The sequence below is a fragment of the Lactuca sativa genome, chromosome 9, assembly GCF_002870075.4.
Source record: "Lactuca sativa cultivar Salinas chromosome 9, Lsat_Salinas_v11, whole genome shotgun sequence".
NCBI classification, from domain to species: Eukaryota; Viridiplantae; Streptophyta; class Magnoliopsida; order Asterales; family Asteraceae; genus Lactuca; species Lactuca sativa.
In genome coordinates this window covers 163,434,307-163,447,820 of record NC_056631.2, presented here as the reverse complement: position 1 = coordinate 163,447,820, position 13,514 = coordinate 163,434,307, and the positions used below count along the sequence as shown (strand labels likewise).

The following is a 13,514-nucleotide window of genomic DNA, read 5'->3' as shown; positions in this document are numbered from 1 at the left end:
TAAAGTTCTTCATTTCGTATCATATTATTTGATGAATCCATTCCCATTTCTTGAAACAATTGTAACCGAAACTTAAATCACATAGAATGGACAAAAAGAAAAAGAAAAAGAAAAAGAAAAAAAAGAAATTATATATGTTTACTTGGCAGCCCATGTGCGTGAAATCAGAAGAAACGAAAGAAAAGAAGGAAATAAATAGAAGATAATATGTGTGTATAAGGGATTGGAAAACTTCTAGCTTATCAAGATTATCAGTTTTCGTTTAGGCATCCTCTGTTCGTTAACGACTTAGGCAGTTGCACATCTCGGACAACTCGCACTAATTGGACGAATAATGTGGGGATAGCTTCAAAAGTTGTAGAATCAAATGAAATAGAATTAAATAGAAACGAAAAAAGTAAGAAGAACAATGTGTGTGTGCTTGTCATTGTGAAGTGAGGGTCTCTACAGGAGGTGTCAAGGAAATAATAGGAAACTTATACCAGGTATCAATAAATGATTAGCGATGAAGAAGCAGCGGACCTTTCTCTTTTTATATCAAAAGTTTTCATTTTTAATCTCTCTAATTTATATTTTGAGCCTCTTAACATATGCAATTTTTTAATTTCTATTTACAACTTTTATTTTTAAAACTAATACATAAATTTTACAAAGAGTTTTAAAAATAACCCCACCTTTCGGAAAATGTGTGAAAACTTTTCCTAAAAGAAGTTTTTTTCAAACATATAAAAAAAAACCCTTTTGTCTCACCTCCCATCACACCATTACACCAAGTGCTATCACTTATTTAAATTTGTTGTTTTTTTATTTGTTTTTATCTAGGATCAAAGTACAAAAACAACTCAGAAATATTATTTTTTAAGTGGATAGGAGTTCACATTATCCAGTAGGGTCGCACCTGTCTTGTATCCCTTCTAGATTTTGCTCTTCCCACATACCAAAGAGACAATTTTACTGTGCATGGATTTAAATCCCTCTTCGATATCATTCAATGCTCTAAATACCTACAAAACCCCTGCCATCATTCTCCTTTGGTTTGTTCTAATTTCTAAAAGACTAAAATAATTCAGCCACGTAAACTCATGCACTCCACCCAATGACCCAAGCTCAATCGAAATCTCACCCCCTGCTTTTTATATGCAGCTTTGAAGCCATCTTTTTTACCTTGCTAACACAGTACTGATGGGTTCGAGTCCTTGTGCAATGGTTGTGGTCGAAGTACAGGCTACTAGAGCCATGCATGCCTTGTGCCGCTTGTTGAGAGGAAAAGGGCAGTGCTGTCGAGGCAAGCTGACTGATGTAACTCATGCCGATGAAAGACCGATCATGTCAGCTAGAACCTACATTCAACCAAGAAACTCAGAAGATGATGAAGAACTCACGCATCACAATACCAGAACCTGGATCTATGGTAAGCTTATGGTTTCTAGTAATTGTACTTACGTAGTTGTTGTTACATTGCATATTAATTGATCACTGAACTTGCTAAAATCCACAAAAGATACTAAAGCAAGCCATTTTAGACAATTACGGTTTGTGTGCAAAGGCACTTGGTTGGAATTGTTTATTACGTACGACATTTAAGTGTTTTTAAGTGTTAAACACACGTGAAAGTAACCGTGTATTTTTGGTCAATTCTCATTTCATGCAATGGATCTATTTATGCTAAATAGTAAAATACTTCATTTTCATCATTTTAGAAACCAAGTTTTGTCCATTTTAGGACTATATTTTTTTTTTGTCTATTTTTGATAAGACAAGATTACTAACTAATTTAACCATCAAATTAAGTGTCATACAATACAACAAAAGGATGACACCACATTGCCTAAATAAGTTGCTATTTAGTGTGTAAGTAAAATGATGAAAACACATTGCCTAAATAAGTTGCTATTTAGTTTTGTATATTTCTACAAGCATGTATATTAATTGCAAGAAAACAGTGAAAATTAATTGTGATACAATACAACAAAAGGATGTCTCCATCATGCAATTATTCCTTTTCACTGTTTTCTTGCAATTAATATACATGCTTGTACTTTGTATTGGTTTTCATTATGACACCACATGTATGATTTTGTTCGTAGGAAGCAAACATCTTACATTTTTCTTATCTGACTGCAACAGTATTACGACAATACCATATTTCACTGTTGAATTTTGACAGCACCTCTCATACCCACTAATAAAATAACACGACGATTAAACCTTTTCCCATAAACAACAATGGTAAAGATTGCAAAAGTGGGTTTTTTGGCATTGATGTCGCCTCTCGACCACCATGGATAAGCACAAGAAACACCATACCACAAACACAAGAAGCCAATGTCTAATTTTTATCTCATTAAAACCATCCCTTAGCTTCAATTTATTTTTTCCCAATATACCCAAAGAGCAGGTTGCAATCCTGCAAAATTAACTTGTAATAATTCATGGACACCTTCGACTTTGTCACAAACATTACTCATCTTAAAACCAACCGTTTTAACCCATAAACAAGGATGATGAGAACTTCACAGAAAGATCATCAAAAAGTTTCGATTTTGAGATCTTCTACATATTTCACATGAACCGCGTGGAGGATTTAATCAGTCTGATACTTTCCTCCATGGATTTCTACTCCTACAACCCATGGGGTAGAAGTGTTTCAGGTTTTTCTATTCCACAAGAAATTTTTTTTTTCTCACAATCGGACTCCACTAGAGACGAGTTATTCAATCTTCATATCCTTTTCTTGATATATAATCCTTCACCCATCATCTACTTCTTTTCTTTCCTTGCATCAAAGAGGCCGAACTGATATCTCTTGTTGGGATAATCCAGAAAACTAGGACAATTTTAGTCCTATGGGTATTTTCAGAAAACAGCCTATTTTAGTTTTGGTATATGTTTAGTACCAGGTGCTAAGACCCTTTTTTACACGGATTGATCATATATATATATATATATATATATATATATATATATATATATATATATATATATATATATATATATATATATATATATATATATATATATATATATATATATATATATATATATATATATATATATATATATATATATATATATATATATATATATATATATATACTAAGAATTTAATAAAAACTTTAAATATTAAAGCATAAACATTAAATAGTTTTTAAAGTGAAATTTCAAAATATATACAAACAAAACGACGAATCAATAAATAATTCAATCTAAACTAATAAAACAAACTTCATAAAAATAATTATATTTTGACCATACAACAATCTTTTTTTAGTTTATCAATGAGAAACAACAAAGTTTAATTATTTTTTCTATGTAGACAATTTTGTCTAAAATGACAATAAACTTTGAAAGAAAAATACCAAATTTGAATTATATATATATATATATATATATATATATATATATATATATATATATATATATATATATATATATAAAAGGAAACATATTAACATTTGTAATTATAAAGAAATTAATGACATTAATTACTTTTTATAACCTAAAAATTAAAATAGTTAATTAAGAAAATAAAAAATTACTACATAATGACAAGTGGAAATTAATTTTTAAAAATTAACCACAAAATTACATGTATCAAAAAGCATGAAAACGAGACATGTGACAAAAAGATTTTCATTTATTAGTATTGATATGTGTGCATATATTAGAAAACTAGGTGTAACACTCATATACTATACAGGTTGATTAATATATATATATATATATATATATATATATATATATATCGAAAGAAAGAAATTAATAACATATTAATTACTTTTTATAACCTAAAAGTTAGAATAATTAATTAAAAAAATAAAAAATTACCACTAAATGACAAGTATAATTAATTTCTAAAAATTAACCACAAAATTACATGTATCAGAATACACGAAAATATGACATGTGGCAAAAATATTTTCATTTATTAGTAAGGATGTGTTTTCGGTAGATGTATTTTACTAGGTTTCTTTTATATTTAGTATAAATAGGTTCTCCTAGTTTGATGTTAATTTAAGTTTTATTTCCTCAAGTTTGTATTCCCGGTTCATGTTTAATAAGAAAGAACATTTAGTCTACAAGTTTTTATCTTTTTTGTCCATATTGGTTTCATCACCTGATCATGTTTCTCTTTGATGTTTTTATGAACAAAGACTTGCTTGTTCTATTATTCATGTGTTTTAGTTACACTTGAAAGGCTTGGTGAACAAGTCAATTTTCCAAAAGTTCTTTTGCTACCTGTTTTTCCATTCTTATCCCTTTGTTTTATGTCCCGTTGCTTTGTTGTTGTCATAAAGTCTAAACCTTGTTGATCAAGGTTATTCACCATGTTTAGAATTTATAGTTGAAATCAGAGCTTAGGAAAGTCGATTGACCACATCCAACACCATGATAGGACTGAAGATGTATTATCACTTCTTGACTAGAACAAATTATGTTATGTAGACGATTAAGATGAAGGTGTTCATACATAGGAGGTTTGGGATGCGTTTGAACCTAATAATCCCTATAACCTGGTTGGAGTAAAGAAGGATAAGATAGCTATGGTAGTGGTTTACAAAGCCATCCCGGAAGAGATCTTATTGTCGAAAGTGGAGAAGAAAACGACAAAGTAGTATAGGAAACACTCAAGATCATGTATATGGGTGCAGAAAGGGTAAGGTATGCGAAGGTCCAAACCCTAAAGTCCGAGTTCGAAATTCTAAATTTCAAGAATCCAAGACAATTGATGATTTTTTTGGGAAAAATTGGAAACATCGTGAGGAACATCCGAGCCTTGGGAGATACCATGGACAAAACATATGTTGTGAAAAAGTTGATTTGTGTTGTAGCAGGTAAGTTCATGCAAATTGCTTCAACAATCGATCAATTCGTGGACCTTGAAATGATGACTGCCGAGGACGTTATTGAGAGACTCAAAGCTCTTGAGAAGAGAATCTGTAGGTATATTGAACACGAAGAACAAGGTGAAAGGAAATTGTTACTCACTAACGATGAATGGACAAGAAGTTAGGAACAATAAAATCAAGACCATGTTTGTTCGCCGGGGGAAAACAATACAAGCAACACACAAAACCAAGGTGGTCGGGGAAGAATTTGTGGTGGCAATTACGTAACCCGTGGAGTTCATAGAAGAAGAAACAACCATTAGTCCCGTGAAGGAACTCATGGTACAAATGATAATCAAGACAAGAGTCGCATCCAATGTTATAATTGCCAAGAATATGGACATTATGTTGTCGAATGCAAAACCCCAAGACGAGAGAGACAATACGAAGCAAACCTTGGCCCATGGTCATGTAGAGAATGAACCAGCTTTACTAATGGCAATATTCCACAACAAATAACCAGAAGATGAAGTGTTCTTGACTAAACAAAAGGTCAACACAATATTGATAATGGAAGGTGGAAAAAAAAGCAACATCAATCCAAGATGTGGTACCTTGATAATGGTGCGAGTAATCACATGATCGATGATAAGAATAATTTTCGAAATCTCAATAAAAAAATCCAAGGTTATGTGAAGTGTGGAGATGGTTCGAAGGTCAAAATTGAAGGTAAATGATTAATCTTGTTCCTTTGCAAGAATGGTGAAAATCAACTACTTCTGAGCATATACTACATACCAAGTTTACATAGTAACATAATAAGCCTAGGTCAATTAGCACATATTGGTAACCAAATCATGATACATGGCGCATTTTTGTGGATTCATGACAAAAAGGGAAGATTACCATTAAGGTAAAACAATCTCAAAATTTTTTATACAAAATCTTGCTAAGTGATATAAATCCTAAATGCCAAATTGACGAAGAAGGTAAATTTGAGCTTAAGGTTGTTACTAGTAACACCCATCTTGAATTCAAGAGGAAATATGAGATGGATCTACATGAAGGGATTTTTTTGGGAAGAATGGTTGAATGTGAGAAATTAAAGAAGGGTTTCTCATATGTTAGTGATCAAGCTACAACTAGAAAATAAATATTGCATAAGGAGAGCATTAAGAAAATAAAGTTCTTTGATAGAAAGGATTTATTCAAGAAAATTAATCCAAACAATGTCGTGGATTATAAAGTAGCAACTATGGATTCAGAGTTATGTGATAAGACTATGAAGATGGTAAAGGAGGTGATGGTATTGGATGTTAGTCCCTTGTCACATGGAATTAAGAATAGGTTGAATTCGTACAAGTTACCTGATTCAGATATAGGTGTAATTCATGTGACAAATCATGTAGATAAATATTACACCTCAAACAAGTTCACCGCACCTGGTACTCTACAAACCTTTGAACCCAAAACATACCCCATGACCAGTATGAATGGAGAATCCATCCATGCAATGAAGGATGGACCAAACTCAATGAAGAAAAATGTATGTGGAAAGTCTACTAGTAATGATGTATTGAATCTCGTATTAGATATCTGTAAAGAAAAGGAATTTCAAGGAAAATATATTGGTTTAAATGCTATTCCTAAAGTTTTTAGTAATATATTCTTGGAAACTCAAAAGAAAAAAGAACAATTGAATGAGAATAGTCAAAATCAGTTTTAAGTGAAGGTTCCATTGAAGTCTAGGAAAAGAAAACAAAGAGTAAAGAAAGATGACATTGTTTGGGAAGTTTTTAAATGAAAGAAAAAGTTTAAAGACGAGAAAAATAGGATGTTATGAGTGAATGTGGTGTTAGTTTCTGGATTAAGGGGGAAAATGTTGGAATAATCCAAAAAACTGGGACAATTTTAGTCCTAGGGGTATTTTTGGAAAACTACCATATTTTAGTTTTGGTATATGTTTAGGAATATGTTTTCCGTTTTCGTATTTTACTAGGTTTCCTTAATATTTAGTATAAATAGGTTCCCCTAGTTTGATGCTAATTTTAGTTTTAAGTCCTCAAGTTTATATACCCAGTTCATGTTTTATAAGAAAGAAAGTTTATCCAACAAGTTTTTATCTCTTTTGTCCCTATTTGTTTCATCACCTGATCATTTCCTCTTTTAAATTTTAAAGAACAAACACATGCACTTGTTTTATTATTGCATCTATTTTAGTTACACTTGAAATATGTGGTGAAAAATTTAATTTCCAAAAGTTCTTTTGCTACATGTTCTTCCATTCTTCTCCTATTTTTTCTACCATGTTACTTTTTTATTGTCATAAAGTCTAAATCTTGTTGATCAAGGTTAATCACGATGTTTAAAACTTACATATATTTCTTTCTTCTTTTCTCCCTTGTAATATATTTTCTTTCCTTAATGTTTTCTCACTTTGTTAGAGAAAGACTGATGAAAAAAAATAAGAATTACATGGGAACTTTGCATAGAAAAACAAACCCTTTATTAATCAAAATCACTACAACATGTTTACAATTTATAGACATATATTAATAAATGATAACCATCACAATGCTTCAACATAACCGTCACAACCTCTCATATTGGCGGTTATAACTAGAATTAACTACCATAAACTATCTATCAAATTAACATTTTTCAAGTCTAGACTACATTTCAACATATAGCATGTCGTAATGTGTGATTCTAACCAAGTTCGTTTTATTGCATTATTGAAAATTTCTAAAAGCACTTTGCCCAAGTCTTGTATGATAAATGATACTTAAAAACTATTTGAAGAGAAAGAAAATGAGGGGAAAATGTTTAAACTTTAGGACTTAAGGAAATTCTCACCTTCTCCTAATGTTTAAGGATAGTCTCATTTCCTATATTAAGTAAACTAGAAACATCAATGTATATCAACATTCACCCTTTTAATTAAGTCCATTAAGCCAAAGAAAAATCACCTTAATGTGCCATATATATATATATATATATATATATATATATATATATATATATATATATATATATATATATATATATAGTTAGAAAAATCAATAACCCCATTGAAATGATGATTAAAGTATCATGAAAATACATTTGCTTATGCTTAATTTTATGACCCAAATTATCAGGCAAAACAATACTAGAGACAGGGGACTCATCAAGAAATGTTATCGAGTTGATCTTCAGAGCAACAACAACAGATATCACAAGGTGTTCAGTAAAAATAAAACATGTCCTTAAGTTGAGTCATTTGAGGGAAACTCTAGAGAGTTTTGAAAATTTCAGAGAGGATGTCAAGAATAGATCTTATGTACATTATAATAAACATCCTAGAAATATGGTAGATGGTAACGAGCAATTATTGTTCTATGGCACAAAAACCACCCGTTGCAAGTTAATGGGAACATCCAATCTCTGTAGAGACTCCAATTGCAGCATTTGCAATATATTTAAATCTGGCTTTTACACTACAAAGAAGAAAAATGGAATATGGTTTAGTACAAGTTGCGAAGATCTAGTTAACGCTAATGCGAATGCAAATATGATGAATGTGAAGATGGCTATCATAGTTTGCAGAGTAATCACAGGAAGAGTTATTGATATGCTCGATAGGGACTTCGAAGGTGAATACGATTCTGTTGGAGGAGTAAAATCAAACTACTTGTTTGTAAGAAACCCAAGTGCTGTACTACCTTGCTTTGTTATAATTTTGAACTGCAAGTAATTTTGGTGGATTGTTTTGTCTATCCTATATTGACTGCAATTATGTATTTTATTATATTTTGTAGATAAATTTCTAGATAAGTTTTTATGTTTCACTTACTTATTGGAACACTAAATAACCATATATTTTACAACATTTTGTCAAATAATTCTATATCATAACATGTTTTTTTTATGAAAAGTCCCACTAAAATATTTCAACAACCAGTTGCCAATAAATGTTTTTCAAAAAATACCCAGTTTTAAAGACTTTAAATAAACTAAGGGGCGTAGAAATGAAATATAGTTTAAATACTTATGCAGTTATTTGCAAGACTATGAACTTTTCTTTAAGAGGAATATATATATATATATATATATATATATATATATATATATATATATATATATATATATATAAAAGGTAGTATGTATTAATCAAATAGGTTATCGAATGAAGTATAAGGGACACCACTATCATCAGGTTCACATAATAAATATAGAAGGAATGTATATGAATATATTGTTGTCAATTTATTTACCTAATATAGCTCCTTAACTCTCTCATGTAGTTACTTTATTACCTTGTTGTAATATGCCTATAAATGGATCCACAATGTATGCAATAAAACTTCAATCTTTCTAAATCACTATATAGTATCAAATCGATCCTTTCTCCTTTGACGCCTCATGATCCAGACCTTTACTACATTGTTACCTCCTCAATCCAATCCACGACCACGTACCCTTGAACCCGCAACTCCAACCCAAGCCTTTAAAGACCCTTAATGGCGAGTTTAATGCTCCTATCCAAAATCATACTTGGGAACTTGTACCTCCCAAATCTCACACGTCAATTAACTATAAATGGATGTTTCACATCAAACACAATCCTAATGGTTCTGTTGACAAATAAAAGGCATGTCTTGCAACGGAAGGCTTTCTTTAACAATATGGCAATAACTATTTTGATAAATTTAGTCATGTTACAAAGCCTATCACTATTATTTCCATTGCTCTTTCCAAAAACTAGCCATTTTGGCAACTAAATGTTAATAATGACTTTTTTCATGGGACACTTCATGATGATGTTTTCATGGCTCAGCCATTGAGATATGTTAACTCTCAATTTCCTCATCACAATTTCAAACTAAAAAACTTTTATATGGCCTAAAACAAGCTCCTCGAGCTTGGTAGATTGGGCTCACTACCTTCCTCCTGTAGTTTGGATTTCAAAATTTTTTACCTGATGCATATGTTTTTATATGTCAATACCAAAATATAACTTTCTATTTTATGGTTTATGTCAAAGATATTGTTCTCATGATATGTTAAGCCAAATTCCTTGACCATTTTATCTAGGCCTTGAGCAACAAGTTTTTAGCCAAGGACCTAAGCATGATCCATCACTTTGTAAGTGTTAAAGTAAGTCCTACACCTATGGGTCTCTTCTTGTCTCAACATCGTCACATTTAAGACATTCTCCAACAATTTATCATGTATGTTGCAAAATATGCCATCACTCCTCTTAGTGCCACGAATTCCTTGTATCCTAATTATTCATCTCCCAAGGTTGATGATACTCCCAACCACAAGCTTTTTGCGTCTCTAGTACATTGCTTTCAGTCGTCACAATATATCCTTTGCCATCAACAAACTCTCTTAATGCATGCATGTTCCTACAAAAACTCAATGGCAATCCCTAAAATATGTCTTGCCTTACCTAAAGAGTACAATAAATCATAACCTCTTCTTAAGCTGTAACTTCCTTCTCACTCTCTCGGATTTCTCTGACTCTGAATAGTTTTGGGTTAATGATGTCGGTCGGTCCACTACAACATGTATCCTCTATCTTCACACAAACATAATTTCATGAAAATCTAAATGGAAAAATTTGTGATGGGTTTTCTAGGTTACAATCAACGATATTTGCACAACGAAATTTACATAAAACAATTTGTGGGCACATGCAACCTAGAGATCTATGACATTTTCTCATTATACCAACATACTTATGAAACAATCGAACAGTAACGCCCGTAGATTCGGGCTAGTCAATTTAAGGACAATGAGCGTCAAAAATGACTTTTTGATGGAAGGTTATTTAGAAGGAGTAATCTTAACTAAGTTGTAGTATATGATACAAGGATACCACTACAACATGTTTCAAGTATGGAAAGCATGGGCATTATGCCAATGAATGTACATCCTGAAATCAGGTATATCCCCTTGGCCCTTCTTCTTTCCCTAAGTTGTCAAATTTAGTCATTGGAATATTTTATGGCAATTGAGTACGCTGGGCATATTAGAGGGTACGATGCGTGTACTCATGAGCGTGTTCTGGACACGGAGGCTACCTAGTACGCTGGGCGTACCATAGTGCACACTGTGCGTACTAGGTTCAGATTGAAACCCTAATTGTGGGGGTGAGCCCAATAAAAGGAACATACTGGCCTCACTTTTAGGCACCATTTCCAGAGAGTGAAACCCTAAGAGTGCCAAACCCTCGTTCTAGAGCTTGTGTGTGTGTGTGTGTTGAGCTTGATAGTGTTCTTGTGTGCCTTTGAAGAGAAGAAGGTGCCATTAAATAAGCTAGAGTCTGAGTGCAAGCTTTGGATCTGAGCTTTTCTGAGGTTGGAGCATCACTTGGAGGTAATAAGCTCAAAGCTTTCTTAACCTTTTTGTATTTGTGCATTATGGGCCATTTTAGGGTTTTTGTCGTAAAGGTGGAGAATTTATGAGTAAAGGAGCTCCATAGACCTTGATCTGCCCCCTTTTCAGTGTATATTGTGTTTTAGATCCATAAAAATCCAGTCTTGGATGTTAAGAGTGAACCACGCATGAGTTGTGAGTTTTTTAAGGAAGGAAGTGGTGTGATTTGGGTGTTGGTGACCATTACAGCCATGCAAAGGCTTAAAGTCACTGACTTTATGGATTGAGATGCTTTAGAGTGACCAGATATAGGATTTGAGCTCATGTCTTAACCGATTACGAGCAAAATCATGAAGTTGGTGAAAACGGGGCGTACGTTGGGCGTAATCCCAGTACGCGCAGCGTAGGGGTCGAGTGTCACCGATTCTGTATAGCATCCGAGTACGCCCAACGTCCAGAGCTTGTACGCCCGCGTACTTCTTAGGGTTGACTTTCATTGACTTTTAGGATTTAGGCAACAAGTGGACCTTTGGACCATTAGAGGGGTAGAATGGTCTTTTACCCTTCTAAGTGAATATAGGAAGGGACTAGTCTATCCTTTGAGATCCGTTTATAATTAGATGTGAATTTTGTATGTGTTTAGGCGGAGGCTAGATCCGTGTTTCGAGTTCGAGATCGTCCGAGATTACCCGAGGTGAGTCTTCTCACTATACATTACCTAGGGTGGTATCTATGTTTGGACCGGAACATCATGCGTGTTTTTCACACCCCAAAACCAAGAGCGGCGGAAACGTTCCGGGGCGGAGGACGTCATGTCCAGTATCACAACAATGAAAAGTAGTAAACAAGCAACAACATCATCCATTGCATTAATAATATAATTATTATACAAGTGTTCTGTCAAATTTTGATAAACACAAAAGCATAAATCAAAATGAAAGATGAGTCTTGAACAAGCTCCATCTTCCCTTCTCCTTGCATCGGTACCTGTCTATGATGACCTGAGGATACAAGTAATTTTGAAAGCGAGTATCAGCTTTGAAGCTGGTGAGATCATAAGTATTTAGTGTCTTAATTTGTATGTAAGAATTTGTAAGTAAATGAATTGTAAGTATTGAAAATGTTTGTAAAACAACTGTAAATGTTTGAAAAACCTAGAAATCCCTATGATTCCTACTTTATATTAAGGTGTCTTCTACCAAGACTTAACTGTTCTCAATGTAGTCTTCTACCAAGACTTAACTGTTCTATATGTTCGTCTCTTGTAAAAGTGTGTAATTTTCCCAAGTGTAACTATCATTATCAAAATATACTTTTTACATTTATAGTTTAAGTGAAAAGATCACTAAATATATGTATGGGGAAAATTAATGTAGTACTAAAACGTAGCGCTATAAGAACTACTGCTGTACTAACTACCTTAAACCGGATTTATATTAGGGCATCATGTGATAAATTGCACCATACTATAGACTGGTAACAACGACAACGTATAGTCGAAAATAAGGTATGTCGTTTGGCACCCGCAGACCTGCAGGTCCCGCTGTAGCTAGCAGCAAGGTGTAGGATAGTCAATCCAGTATAGATCTATACGCGAACTCACGCTCTCCCTTCAAGAGACTCTGGCTACAACTCGGGTCATGACAATTAAGGCATGATCCCATACAGTGGATCACAATTTTATTAACGTATTAATGTAAGTGTAATGTACGGAAATGTTCTACGTGTGCTAGCTTTAATGTGTGTTCTCTCTATCTAGCAAGTATAGTAATGTACTGTAATGTTCTAGAAAGTATTGACTCATGAATGAACTGACTCATTGTATGATATTGTGTTCTAGTAATTGTTCTAGTATCTTCCTAAACTACCCATATGGTAGTTTACTAGTAATCTAACTGGTACGTATGGACATGGATGTATACCCTTGCTACCCAAGGGCATGGGATGAACTGGAAGGACCTTTTATGACTATATATGTACACATGATATATAACTAATATTTAAACGACCTTCGGACGAGTACCCGATATCCCACCAGACCACATCTCAAGCGCGAAAAGGAAATAGGGTGGATAGCCTTCCTAAGCCTTTTAAATATTTCTTATATAACTATACATATTGTGACAACCGTCAATTTTCGGTCAAGTCAAAGTCAACAAAAGACAACAAGTCAAACCGGTCAACCCAATTTGTCGTGAGTACTAGAGTTTACGTTAAGTAACTTCTAAACAACTCTCTATTCTAATGAGAGATCATAAATCGAAAAGTGCGTTCACCTAAATCTCCTTAACCTGAAACGATGGTACGTAGAAAGCCAAA

At 33.0% G+C, this 13,514-nt stretch overlaps 1 protein-coding gene across 1 annotated transcript; it reads left to right on the top strand.

The window, feature by feature from the left end:
- The first annotated feature begins 999 nt into the window (after window positions 1–999).
- LOC111888185 (uncharacterized) lies at window positions 1,000–8,585 on the top strand. The gene is made up of 2 exons (XM_023884318.2): window positions 1,000–1,411; window positions 7,970–8,585. Exons 1-2 carry the CDS (start codon window positions 1,183–1,185, stop codon window positions 8,563–8,565), a joined length of 825 nt encoding a protein of 274 aa, XP_023740086.1. The 5' UTR covers window positions 1,000–1,182; the 3' UTR covers window positions 8,566–8,585.
- Window positions 8,586–13,514: the final 4,929 nt, after the last annotated feature.